The 12695-nt window shown below is 49.8% G+C and overlaps 1 protein-coding gene across 1 annotated transcript in view; it reads left to right on the forward strand.

Annotated features, from left to right (window-relative positions):
- The first annotated feature begins 5061 nt into the window (after positions 1-5061).
- The window catches only part of DOCK11 (dedicator of cytokinesis 11), a 191681-nt gene continuing 184047 nt past the window's right edge, over positions 5062-12695 (forward strand). The window contains exon 1 of the mRNA XM_082865385.1: positions 5062-5202. Within this exon, the coding sequence (XP_082721511.1) occupies positions 5101-5202 (102 nt within the window). The 5' untranslated portion in view covers positions 5062-5100. The remainder of the gene's footprint in view (positions 5203-12695) is intronic.

The following is a 12695-nucleotide window of genomic DNA, read 5'->3' on the forward strand; positions in this document are numbered from 1 at the left end:
TGCTAACGCCCTTGTGTGACCCTTTCCCTTGATTGTGGGCTGGATCTCATGAATAGAAGCCAGCAAAACTGAAGGGGTGTCACTTCCAAGATTAGGTTCTTAAAGGCTGTGGCTTCTACTTGCTGGTAGTCTCTTGTTCTCTCATTGGCTCACTTTGATGAAGCCAGCTGCCACGTTATAAACGCCCTATGGACAAGCCCACGTGGCAAGGAGCTGAAGGCAGCCTGTGGCCAACTGCCAGCGAGGAACAGAGGCCTTCAGTCAAGCAACTTGTGAGGATCCAGATCCTGCCAATAACCACTGATGGAGCTCAGCAAGAGATCCTGACCCACTTGAACCCTGAGATGAGCGAGGCCTCAACCGATGCCCTGATCACAGCCTAGTGAGAGACCCTGATCTGGGGGACGCAGCTAAGCCATGCTCAGATCTCTGATCCACAGAAAATGTGAGATAACAAGTGTGTGTTCTCTTAAGGGGCCACATTTGGGGGTAATTTGTTACACGGCAAGAGATAAGTAATACATTGTATCTTGTAGGTCACTCTAAGCACAAACTGGGCGGGGGACTGATTAGAATCACTGGCTGGTATGTTACAAATAGACTGTAGCAGGGCAAGGGGGAACGCGGGGGCGGGGGTGGGGTGTCAATTGAGAGGCCACTGAAATAATCTAGGCAAGAGATGCTGGTGGCTGGGACTAGGGTGGTATTGGTAGAGATGGGAGAAGTCTTTGGACCTTGAAAGTTTTTTTTTTTTTTTTTGGCCACACTGCGGGGCATGCAGGATTTTAGTTCCCCGACCAGGGATCAAACCCGTGCCCCCTGCAGTGGAAGCGCAGAGCCCTAACCACTGGACCGCCAGGGAATTCCCTCTTGAATGTATTTGGAAGGCAGAGTCAACAGGATTCGCTGTTAGATTAGATGCGGGGTGTGTAAGAAGTAAGAGATGACTCTAAGGTTTTTGGCCTGAGCAACTAGAAAAGAACTATCATATACCGAGATAGAGGAAATTATAGAAGGAGTAGATTTGCGGAGAAAGAATAGCAGTTGGGTTTTGGGCATGCTTAATTTGAGGTATCTATTAGACATCAATGTAAGGATGATGAATTGGATATACAAGTCTGGGGGTTGAAGCTGGAAATATACATTTGAGAGTCTGCAGCATTTAGATGATAAAACGTGAAAGCCCGCTTTCTCTCCACTCCCATGTCCCACCCATAATCCCCCTTCCCCCGGTTAGCTCATGTGTAGGGATATAGATACACATACACAAATATTATTTTTCCACAAGTAGAATTGTTCTGCAACTTGCTTTTTATCAATATTTTTTGGAGTTTTTCGATGTAAGTACATCCATATATATCTCATTCTTTCTTAATAGCTGTAGAGAATTCCTTAGTATGAATGAATCATGTTATATCCATGCATTCATTCATTCATTCACAAATATTTTTTGAGCACCTACTATGTGCCAGGCACTGATCTAGAAATTGAGGATAAAGTTGTCCCTTATGGATGGTATTTAGGTTGTTTCTAATAGTTTGCTATTATTAACATGGATACAATGAGTATCTTTATGCAGGCATCTCAGTTCACATGTGAGAGTTTTTATTTGGCATTGATTCATAGAAGTGGAATTTCTAGGTCAAAGAGCTCTATGGCATTTCTAATACTTGAATCTCAAGTTCAATTAGGATAGGGTTAACATTAAATTAAATTAAAATAAACATTAGGATAGGTAAATTTGTGATAAAATCAAAGGTATTTAACAAATGTGGAAAAGAAATCACCCAATAAAATGCTCTGTTGGAAGCTGTAGGATTGCCTCTACAATTTCCCTTTACTATGTGAGTGTAGTCATGTCCAAATCCCACTCAGCTTCAAGGTCAAACTCAAACGCCCCCTCCTACAGGAAGCCTTCAGTAGGCCCTAATCAGATGTGATTTTGTGATCTCCCGCTTTACCTCAAGTATGGTCTTTATCACATACTTCCCTGTATCATAAATACATTCTCTACAGGACTTTTTTTTTTCCTGAAGGGAATGGACAGTGTATTTAATTCATCCTGCATCGTCCCTCAGTGCATAGCACAACGCTCAATGTTTATGTAATTAAACAGAAGCCTTAAAGCAAAAAAAGTGAAACGTACAGTCTCAAGAATAAGCGTGGCGGCTACTAATGACCAGATGGTGTTTGCATACCATCCGTGTGACATGTGCTTCCGATGGCTCACAAGGCTCTGTAGAAATTGCCTTCTTCTCCGATTCCATCTCCTACTACTTCTCTTCCTTCTATGCTCCAACCATGCTGGCCCTTTTTTTTTTTTTCTGGCTTTGAACACACTAAGTCTGCCCCCATCTCCACACCTTTGTACCTGTCATTCCTTCTACCTGGAGTGCTCTACCTCCTGATCTTTGCTGGCTGCTTCTTTTCCTTCAAGACTCACTCAACTTTCACCTCCTCCAAGAAGACTTCCTTGACCTTCTATTCTAAATTAGGTCTCCAACTCCAAGTACTCTCTATCCTATCACCTTAGCTTAATCCTCCACATAGTATTTCTCGCTTTCTGAAATTAACATGTTCATTTGCTTGCACTAGAACGTAAGCTCCACCAGAAGAGGGACCTTGGCCTGTCTTGTTCAACCCTGTGTACTTTTAATGGCTACAATAGAGTATGTAGTAGTAAAGATGCTTTTGGCTGAAAGAAACAGAATATTCAACTAAAAGTTGCATAAACTATAAGGGTTTACTTTTCTCAGAGGTAGGCAGTACTAGGTAGGGTTGGTTCAACCGTTCAATGCTGTCTGAATTCTGGATTGGCCCCTCTGCGATGGTCTTGGATTTCCCTTGTGGTTGCAATATGGCTGCCAAGGGCAGATGCGTCACCAGAAAAGACCCCTCTCAGGGAGAAGGGGGAGCAGAGGTCTCTCTGCACAGCTCTTTTTTAAAAGGTGGAAAAACTCAGGAGCTCTCCTCCCACACTTCTCTTTTCTATTGCATGGGCCCAAACTGAATGGAGTTAAGACCATTCCTCTAGTAGAGTGAGATTATCATGATTTTCTTTTTAACCAGTCATAATTCATCACCTGGAGCTGGGTCTGTCTTCCCTAAGCCCCCTGGATCTGCTCCATACCAGAAGCAAATCTGGGCTCTCTTAGCAAGGAAAAAGTGTTATGGCTTTTCTGGCGGTAACCAACAGGGCGGGCCACACAGGCACTCATGGAACCGAGGCGTGAATTCGGGCTGATCCACCTACATTCAACAATTAACACATTTTATATACATACGCTCTGTGCAAAGCCAAGATTGGTGATACATGGCTTCTGCCTTCCGAGGACCTCCGGGTCCCAGGCCCTCTGGAACCTTTGTCTGTGCTTTAATGGGACTAATGTGATGACTGCTGAAATAGACATGCTGCTAAGAGATTTGGTCTTTTCTGGATTCACAGAAACCATCAACCATGCCCTTGTTTTCAAAACAAAGTCCTGTATATAGGTGTGACTGCTTGGTCTTTGAAGATGGTAAAAAGTGGGCAAAGTGGGCCTTCCCTGGTGGCACAGTGGTTGAGAGCCCGCCTGCCGATGCAGGGGACGCGGGTTCGTGCCCCGGTCCGGGAGGATCCCACATGCCGCGGAGCGGCTGGGCCCGTGAGCCATGGCCGCTGAGCCTGCGCGTCTGGAGCCTGTGCTCCGCAACGGGAGAGGCCACAACAGTGAGAGGCCCGCGTAGCGGGAAAAAAAAAAAAAAAAGTGGGCAAAGTGCCCTCATGGCAGTGGTAGGAACCCGCTTAGAAGGGCTGCATGGCTCCCCAGAAATTTTTGGCCATTTTCAAACTCTTAACACATTAAGTAACCAGGCAGAAAATTCCCGCGGTTAGCAGAGCCTCTCACTTTGCACTTGGGGAGGTTTTACAGGGTCACCAGTACTTCAAGATTCACATCCTTATTTCTGTCTTAAGCACGTTTATTTTACATCTAGTTAGAAGATGTTCTTTGATTCTTGGGAAACAATTTCTTGGAAGGTGAAGAGGATAAGGAAAGGAGTAGGAAATGGAGAGGCGATAGCAGGATGTGTAAAAGCTTCTAGAAGACCGGTAAATCCTCCAGACTCCAGGTAATGGCCTTCCAAACCCGCCCCCGCCCCGCTCCACCCTCCCCCCGCCCCCCCGCCCCCCCCCCCCGCCCCGTCTCTGCCGAACTAGACAACCTGCCACAGGCTCAGGGCCCACCATCCAGCTCTCCCCTGCCCTGCTGGGGGTGGAGGGGTGGGCTCGCCCACAGCAAGTTTCCAGTCCCAGAAGCCCGCTCCCTCCTGGGGTTGCCCCCCGACCCCTCCCACGTGAGGAGGATCGATGGGTAAGAAAACAGTGTGGGCAGCAGAGGACCCAAGCGAGTCGCTCCGGCCGGAAAACCCGCTCTCCCTCCTTCGACAGCGACATCGGCTCGACCCCTCCCGGGCGGAGCACACAATAGGCGGCTGCTCCACGTTGTCGCGCAGCCCCTCGCCGCCCCGGTCCCGGGGGCTTGCGGGGTGGCGGGGCGCGAGAGTTCCCCAGTCCTCCTGCGGGCACTGCAGCCTCCGGGGCGGGAAAGGAGCGCTGGGGTAGAGCGCGCCGCACACTTGGAGACATTTCGTGTGGTTCCCCCCTCCCCGCCCCAAAATACACACAAACGAAAATGAAGCAACCAGACCTCCCCTCCCGGAGGCGGCTGCACCAGCAATATCAGCTGCGGGCGGAGCCCGAGCGGTTGCCACTTCCCCCCTCTTCCCTCGTGACCCTCGTTCCCCCTCCAATGCTCCCTCCCCCTCCACACGCCCTTCCTCGCCAGACACACCCTCCTCCTCGGGCTGCTCGCGCACGGAGCACGGGCTCTCTGGGGGAGGGAGCGGCCGCCGCCGTGGGGCCGGACGGCGAGCGAGCGAGGAAGGGAAGGAGGGAAAGAGGGAGGGGCAGCGGAGGGCGGGAGGGAGGAGCAGCGGGAGACGCGCCGCCGCCAAGCTGCGATGTGGCCGGCCGGCGTGTAAACACTTGGAGCAGCAGCGGCCGCGGCCGCCCCGGCCCGGGGCAGTGAGCAAGCCAGCCGAGACCTTCCCGCCGCTGCCATGGCCGAAGTGCGCAAATTCACCAAGCGGCTCAGCAAGCCCGGCACGGCGGCCGAGCTCCGACAGAGCGTGTCGGAGGCCGTGCGGGGCTCCGTAGTGCTGGTGAGTGGCCGGGGGACGGGGCGTCCTGGGGAACGCGCTCCGGGCGAGAGCAACTGGGTGGCTTCCCGCGCGCGCGCGCGCGCGCGCGTGGGGCCGGGACGGGGACGGCGTCGGCGGCGGCCGGCCGGTGCGCTCCGCGCTCTTTCTCCGTTTCAGTAAGTTTTCGCCCCGGCCGCCGCTCGCCGGGGTCCGAGTCCCAGGCGCCCGCTGACAGCGCCGCGGCTGCCCGGCTGCCCCGCACGGGCTGGACGCCGACGGGCCGTCGGGGGCTCGGAACTGGGGCCCCGGCCGGGGGTGTGAATTCGAGAACGGACCCCGCGCTGCCCTAGACCCGGCACAAAGAGCCGGCGACCCGGGCGCGACGAGATCCAGAGTCCATGCTGCCCGCACCTGAGGCAGTCTAGGCGGAAGGATGCGGTGTCCGTTTTGCACATACACGCACTCGCGCGCGCGCACACACACACACACACACACACCGTGTACACAAAAAAAGAACCCCACCCAAAAAGCCCCGGGCGCCCAAGCTCCGGCGGGCGGTGAGAACAGAGGAAGCACAGCGACTTCCTCCTGCTACTGGGGAGAGGGTGGTGATGGGTGTAAGAAGGGGTGCTGCTGCCGCCGCCGCCGCCGCCGCCGCTGCTGCCGCCGCTGCTGCTGCGGAGGGAGGGGGTTGGAGACAACGGGTTTCCGGGGCGTGTGGGCGCGGGGTGTGCAGCCGCAGGGCGAGGGTGTCCCCTGCGACCCGAGAGCGCTCCGGAGGCAGGAGATGGGGCCATGGGGGTTTGGGGGAAGACGGTGTGCGCCAGTCCAGGGATGGAGGACCTGGGCTCAGAGCCCCACCGCTCACGGCTGGGGGATGGGCATTGGAAAGCGCGCTGACCTCCTGGGAGCCTTTCCATCGCACCCTCAGCCCCATTCGGATTGTCTGACTCTGGAGCGCAGCGGAGGGTACTAGCGAGCACTTTCCCCTTCTCCTGTTTTCAAGACACTCGTTGCCAATTTCCTGGACCAGTAGTCAAAACCTAAATAAGCAATCAGACTGGTTAATTAGCATTTGTTTTGTTGCTTTGGTTTTTTGTTTGTTCGTTTTTGTCTCTCTCCATGCTCTCTACCTTACAGCGAGTCGTCTGCTGTGTTTAAATTTCACCTTTAAGAGTGAGCTCTTTTTGTTAAAACAACTTATCATCGGAAGGGAACTTCACAGCTTTTCCTTGTAATTTTTCTGTTGATCTTGTAGAATCTGCGATAAAACCAACATTAAAGGGAGGCCAGGGGCCTGATCCCAACAGTGGAGAAAGTTGACATTAGTGGGAGTTCTGGAGGAGGATCAAAGGTAAAAATATGTACCTTTGAGATAAAGATCTGATCCCTAATAGCTACCACTGTGCAAAGCCAAATGACTTTAAAGAAATCTCTCTATCGTAGCTGGACCCTTGGAAGTTTAATCCTGCTGTTTAGCAGAGCTAAAAAGCCAGACCTTTAATGTTGTTTTAATGGACTTGGCCTATTGTGTGTCTCACTGATTTTAGAATGAGGTCCTGTTGGGGTTAGATTGGAACCTCGATTGTCATCACAACCAGTTAAGAGAGGAAGGCAAGCTGTGGGTAGGGAATTTATACCAGGGCTCTCATCTCGGGTGATTGTTAACAAGTGATTCAGTCTCCCTAGCATAGGAAACGCTTTCCTAAATTCAGGAAGAAAGAAAACCTCGCTTAAGCAGGGCTGGCTGGCCCTCTACCACATCGTGTGAAGGGAGCCTGTGAATTGGACAGATGGTCTCAAGAGAATAAATGGGACTCAGCAAACCTCCGCTGGGATTTGACCGGCGTTTGACCTGCCACCCCCAGCAACGTAAAGTTGACAGTAGCATTCTTGTCCAGGGTTTTGGGTTTGAAAAAGAATTGGGGGTAACACAGGTGCCTTCCTAACCATTGACTCTGGCACAAAAAACTGTTAGTGGGAGGAGACTCTTCTGAGAGATACCGCCAACCTAGCTTACTTGGGACCAAGGCCACGGATTTTTTTTACCGGGCAAGGCACAGGAATGATGTTTATTTACTACTCTGGTATGTGGTCCACACTGAGATTTTGGGAGGTGGGGAGAACCGATTCTAGGAATCTAAATCTATATCTGTTGAGCCCCTGCAACGTGCAAGGCACAATCCTAGATGCCCTAAAATTATGAATGAGTGTGATGACTTTATCTTCATTTGTTTCTGTTAGTTCCAACCGGGGTTGGGTCTGTGTGTATGTGTTTGTCAAGAGGACACCCAGATTATGTACGTAAATCAGTTTTAGCTTATTCATAGCACCTTAGTGAATGCTGTTTTGAAGCAGTTCAGTCAATTAAGAGATAAGGAAAGAGTCTTAAATGGAGTGTACTCTCCTAAATGGCTCTCTTTCTTGGCCCCTGCTTTTCTGACACCAAGAGCTCGTTAACCAAAGTTAGCAAAGCCATGGGTGGCTGGAGAGCGAGTGGACCACATTGCAGCTGCCATCACAACGTCTGATTCTTTTCTGATTTAAGACCCAAAATGTTTATCAGGGACAGCTGAGGTAGGATTTACACTTGCTGCTGTCAACCCACGACGTTCAAGTTAGGGCTTCAATATGGAGTCGCATTTTCATTAGATTTCAATATGGAGTCATTCCTGCTGCAGAGCAAGCTTTCCTGTGGTGTATCTTTCACTAGAACTTGGAAAACCCACCAAGCTGAACAAATATACAGAATTTCCTGTTTAGGTGGTTTCTTTTTTAACAGTTATACCCTTTTTGGCATGTTGCTAACATCATTCAGTTTTGTTCACTGTTTGAAAAATTCAGAAGGCCTGGGCTATATATAGCATGTAGTTGTGTATTCAAACCTTCATTCAGTTATCAGTACTTCCTCAAATCTATTAACTATATAATGAAGCAGATAGAGAAAGAGAGACCGTTTTGTTGCTGCATTTTTTTTTTTAAATGAAAGACAGTTTTAACCCAGGCAAAGGGATAATTACAGAATTAACCACTGGCAGAGATTTCTCAAGAGAGACTTGGGGAGGGATATTATAACCTGAGAGCGTCTGTGATTAACTGAGAAGTGTTTACATATATACACATTTTAAAATGCAGCGTTTCAACGCTGTTTTCGTTATAGTTCAGGATGTAGCTCTTTGTGCCTCTGGGGAAACAAAGGCATTTGAGAAACCTGTTGTATTCTGGCTGCCCTCGGGAGGAGTCCTTGTGTCTGCCTGGGAAGGTCGCCTAGTAGGTGTTTAAATACTGTTGACTTGCTCTGCTGAATTTACTTTCAATTCCTTGTGCGCCAAAGGATCAGGAAAGAGTTGCTAGATATTACGGGTTGTAGCCCCTCGAGGCAGGGCGATGCATACACGGTGCCCTGGCTGGCGCCTGGCCAGATGGCATATAACAAAGCCAGTGGAGAAAAGCTCTCCAAGAGCTGAGAATGGCTGAAAAGGGTCTGCAGCTGTTGACACCCCCTCCCCCCCCCCCCAACACTACCACCTCTGCAAGGAGTATTCCTTAGGTTTGCATTTAGGGAAGGCCTGAAAATGAATCAGCTCCCCTGCTCCCTCTTCCCAGGGGAATGTGTGGAAAGTACTTCATCGAGGACAAAACAACTTACACGGTAGAATAAAGCCAGTTGCAACGGGCTTTGCCCGCGAGTCTGCAGTTCAGAGACTTAGCTGGGCTCTGTATGCACTGACCCAGAGTGTGGGCGAGTAAGCATGAAATGGTCTTACTGCTCCCGTTGGCTCCTCCAGGTTTGGAGAAGGAAGGATCTGTCAGCCAGCCCAGTGCAGAGGTTGCTGTGAAGCCGGAGAGGCCTCCTTGCCCAGCCCTCTTTGAAACACCAAATAGTACTAAATAGAATTTGTTTTCCAAGCCGAGCACGTTAAACAGATTTATCATACAAACCTGTAAATAATTATGTCACTTACCCGTATCTTATGAACATTTCTTCACATCAGTGATACGAATCTACATAATCATGTTTAACGACTGCCAGAAGTTCCACTGTGGGTGGACCGTAGGTTAATCATCCTTTACTGTTTGATGTCTTGAGAAGTTCTAATTCTGAGGAGTTAGAAACATGAGCTCTCCAGTACAGTAGCTACTAGCCACCTGTGGCTATTTACGTTTGAATTCATTAAAAAACTAAAATTAGTTTAAAAACTTTAAAAATCAGCTCCTAAATTGCCCTTGCCACAAATGCTCAAGAACCACGTGTGCCTAGTGGCGGGCCCGCATAGGGCAGCCCAGAGACAGCATTTCCACCACTGCAGGAAGTTCCTCAGGACAGCTCCGGTATAAACATGAATTTGAATGAACATCTTTGAGCAGGCATTTTCAAACATGCTAGATTGTCCCTCTAGGATAAATTTCTAGCATTGGAATTGCTTTGCTCAAACATTAGACACATTTTTAGCATTAACGTTTCCTTTAAACCTGCTGTTAAATTGCTCTGCAGAAAGTTATTGACATTTGCCCTTCCGTCACCAGAAAGTGTGAGTGTTCCTTCTGCCCCCTCCCATGGCAACACCGGTAATTAGTATTTTTTAACCTTTGCAATCTGGTAGGCAGTAAACGGCATATCACCGTTCTAATTTGCATTCCTCTCATTAGTCTTGAAGTTGACCAGGTTGGCATATGTTGATTAGCCATCTGTATTTCTTCTTTTGAGGATTTGAGTGAACCTTCGTACAGACTTATTTCCTGGTTTGTAATTCTCACACTAACGGTCTCTACCCCTAAGATTCTGTTTCGATAAGTCTGGGCTGGGGCCAGGCATGTGTATTTTTAAAAACAACCCAAGGTGACTTTGATGTGCACAGAAACGCAGATCTAGACCACTTGCCTACTCAAGGCAGGAATGTCCCCCGTACCGGCCCTGACAAACGTTGCCTAGCTTCTCCTTAAACGCTCTCCGCCCGTTAGAGGGCTGGGTTAGAAACGGCTCTTGCGCTGAAATTTGCTCTCTGTAAGTTCCACCACTAGGCTAGGCCTAGCTCTGCCATTTGGAGCCACACAGAAGATGTTTGCTTCCTCTTTCGCATGGCAACCCTTCAAATATTTGGAGACAGCCACCATGGCATTTTAAAATGCACTCTTCCCAAAGCCAAAGAGCCTTCATTTCTTTCCTTCCTTCCTCATGTGACTTGGTTTCGAGATGCTTCACCATCACGATCATCTTGTTTGGGCTCCTTTCCAAGGTTTCAGTGTCCTCCTTAAAATGTGGGAGCCAGAGCGCAGGCTCAAGAGTCAGACCTGGGCTTGACTCTGCCGTCTGTCACCGGCTTGCATTGTGAACCGAAGCGAGTAACGAGATCTTGTTTTCCTCATCTGTGAAATGGGGATAATAAATAGTTGTACTGACCTTGTGGAGTTCTCGTGGGGGTCGAAGAAGGTAATATTTGGAAAGCGTCTGATGTATAAGTGATTCATAAAAGTTTAGGAGAGATCTAGTAAAAAAAAAAAAGCATTCTAGAAGGGTCTATCGCAGATTACAGTGAAGAAGGGGGCAATATTTCATACCCATTCTGAATATGAACCAAGAAGGCAGGGGCTGTGTGTTCCTGTCTATTCCCAGTGCCTCTCACAGCGGGAAACACATGGAAACAATATATAGGATGGACCAGGTGTTGAGTGCCTGGAGACCAGGTAACTGGGTAAAATATAGCTGCATGGCTCTGGAGAGGGACAGCAGTGGCTTAGCTGAGGCAGTGACAATGGGGATAAGGCGGAAGAAGTAGGAGAAGTGATAAAAGCAGCAGGATTTAGTGATCCTTGAAGGGGGAGTAGAGGGGGGAAGGAAGAAGTGGGAGGAAGAGAGAGGGGGGAGGTGGAGTCAAGATGATTGAGGTTGTCAGCCCAGGTGACCAGGAGGGTCAGTGTGTTCCACGAGAGGGGAAGGAAGAAGCTAATGAGCGGCCTCTTCTAGAGAGGGTCGTCAGGGCAAAGCCATTTTACAGTTAAGGCGGTGGAGAGAACGTTCTGGGGAAAGGCTGAGCCTCTAGTGTTGTGTTTTGGCAAAAGACTAGGGTTCTTGAGGGCAGAGAAGAAAGTGTTCCAGATGGGATCAGGAAGGGGCGGAAGAGCCAGGGCTGAGCAGCCGGGCAGGGGAGGCGAGATTAGCTGATTGAAGAGCTCTGCACCTTTGGGGGTCGTTAGGGAAGTGGGAGGCAGGGCGGGAAGGGGGGGGGGCTGAGGAACGGCCTCCCCAGGCAGGCTTCATGGGAAGTTAGGTCACCCCCTGGGCAGCTTCCCGTCCCAGGGTTCAGCCTGACCAGCCTCCTTCCCCAGGTGCCTGAAGAGGCTGGCTAGCGTGTTTCCTGCCCTTGAGGGACTCACAAGCCTGGAAGGGAGATGGGATGTATGCAGATGAGTGTGAAATAGAGACGATGGAAGCGGCAGGAGTCTAGTGATTGGTGCTGCTTCTATCTTCAGTTAGTTACATCATTTCTGCCCGGCCCCCGCCCCCTCATGGTGTTTTTTGTGGTCCTTAACGTTTTTTCAAGACGTTGGTCCTTTCTGGGTTCAACAATGTTAAATGAGGCCTTTGGCATTTCCCTCATTTACTGGGCTACAGAGACCTTTTTTTTTTTTTTTATGGGAATGGGGAAAGTAAATGGCAGCGCCTGACACTGAGAAATTCACATCCAGTGTACATGTGTAACTCCCCTTGACATTCCTTGACCTGACGTCTGTGGGCTGCCGGAGCGGAGCGCTTGCTGCCTTCCCAGACCCCACCTCGGGAGCCGCCCCGCCCCCCAGGCTTGTTTGCGGGAATTCCGTTCAGAGGAGTCATTCACCTCCCTGCTTTTGCTTTCATCTGAGACATAAAATGATCAGTAGGCATGTTGAAAAATTATTAGTTTTTTTGTTTGTTTTCTTTTCTTCCTTTTTTTTTTTTTTTTTAAAAAACACAGAGGGAAGGCCAGAAACCACAGGCGGGAGAAAGCACGAGAGCTGTTTCCCCTTTTCTGTAAATCCTAATGGTAGTTTTATGATACATCTCTGTTTGGGATTTAGATATCTTAGTTTCTTTTAGCTTTTGTCAGGAGTGCAGAGGGGTTCATGGGTAACGTTGACCTGTCGCTTATATCAACCCAGAGCCAGATGCCTTTCCGATTCTTGCAGGGCCACACCCTGGAGGCTCCCAGAGCAGGAACTGGGGCAAAGGGACAGTCTCATTCAGCTCCGTTGTCTGTGACTCGTGCTTAGTAGAGCACACTGGGCTCTGGAAACTCACTGCCCGGGTTCAAAGTCCAGCTCAGCTGCTTACTAACTTGGGTGACCTTGGGCCAGTTATTTCACCTTCTGTGCCTCGATAACCCTCTGGTGGGTTTGGGTTTGTGGAAAGGCTTCCATGAGTTGCATGCAAAGCACTGGGGACCGGGGCTTGGCACGTGGAAGGCACTGGACAACTGTTGGCTCGCACGCTTACTCCCGGGCTTGATGGTGTGCAGAAGTCTTTTGTGTATGTGTGA

The sequence above is a fragment of the Leucopleurus acutus genome, assembly GCF_964270905.1.
Source record: "Leucopleurus acutus genome assembly, chromosome: X".
Classification (NCBI taxonomy): Eukaryota; Metazoa; Chordata; class Mammalia; order Artiodactyla; family Delphinidae; genus Leucopleurus; species Leucopleurus acutus.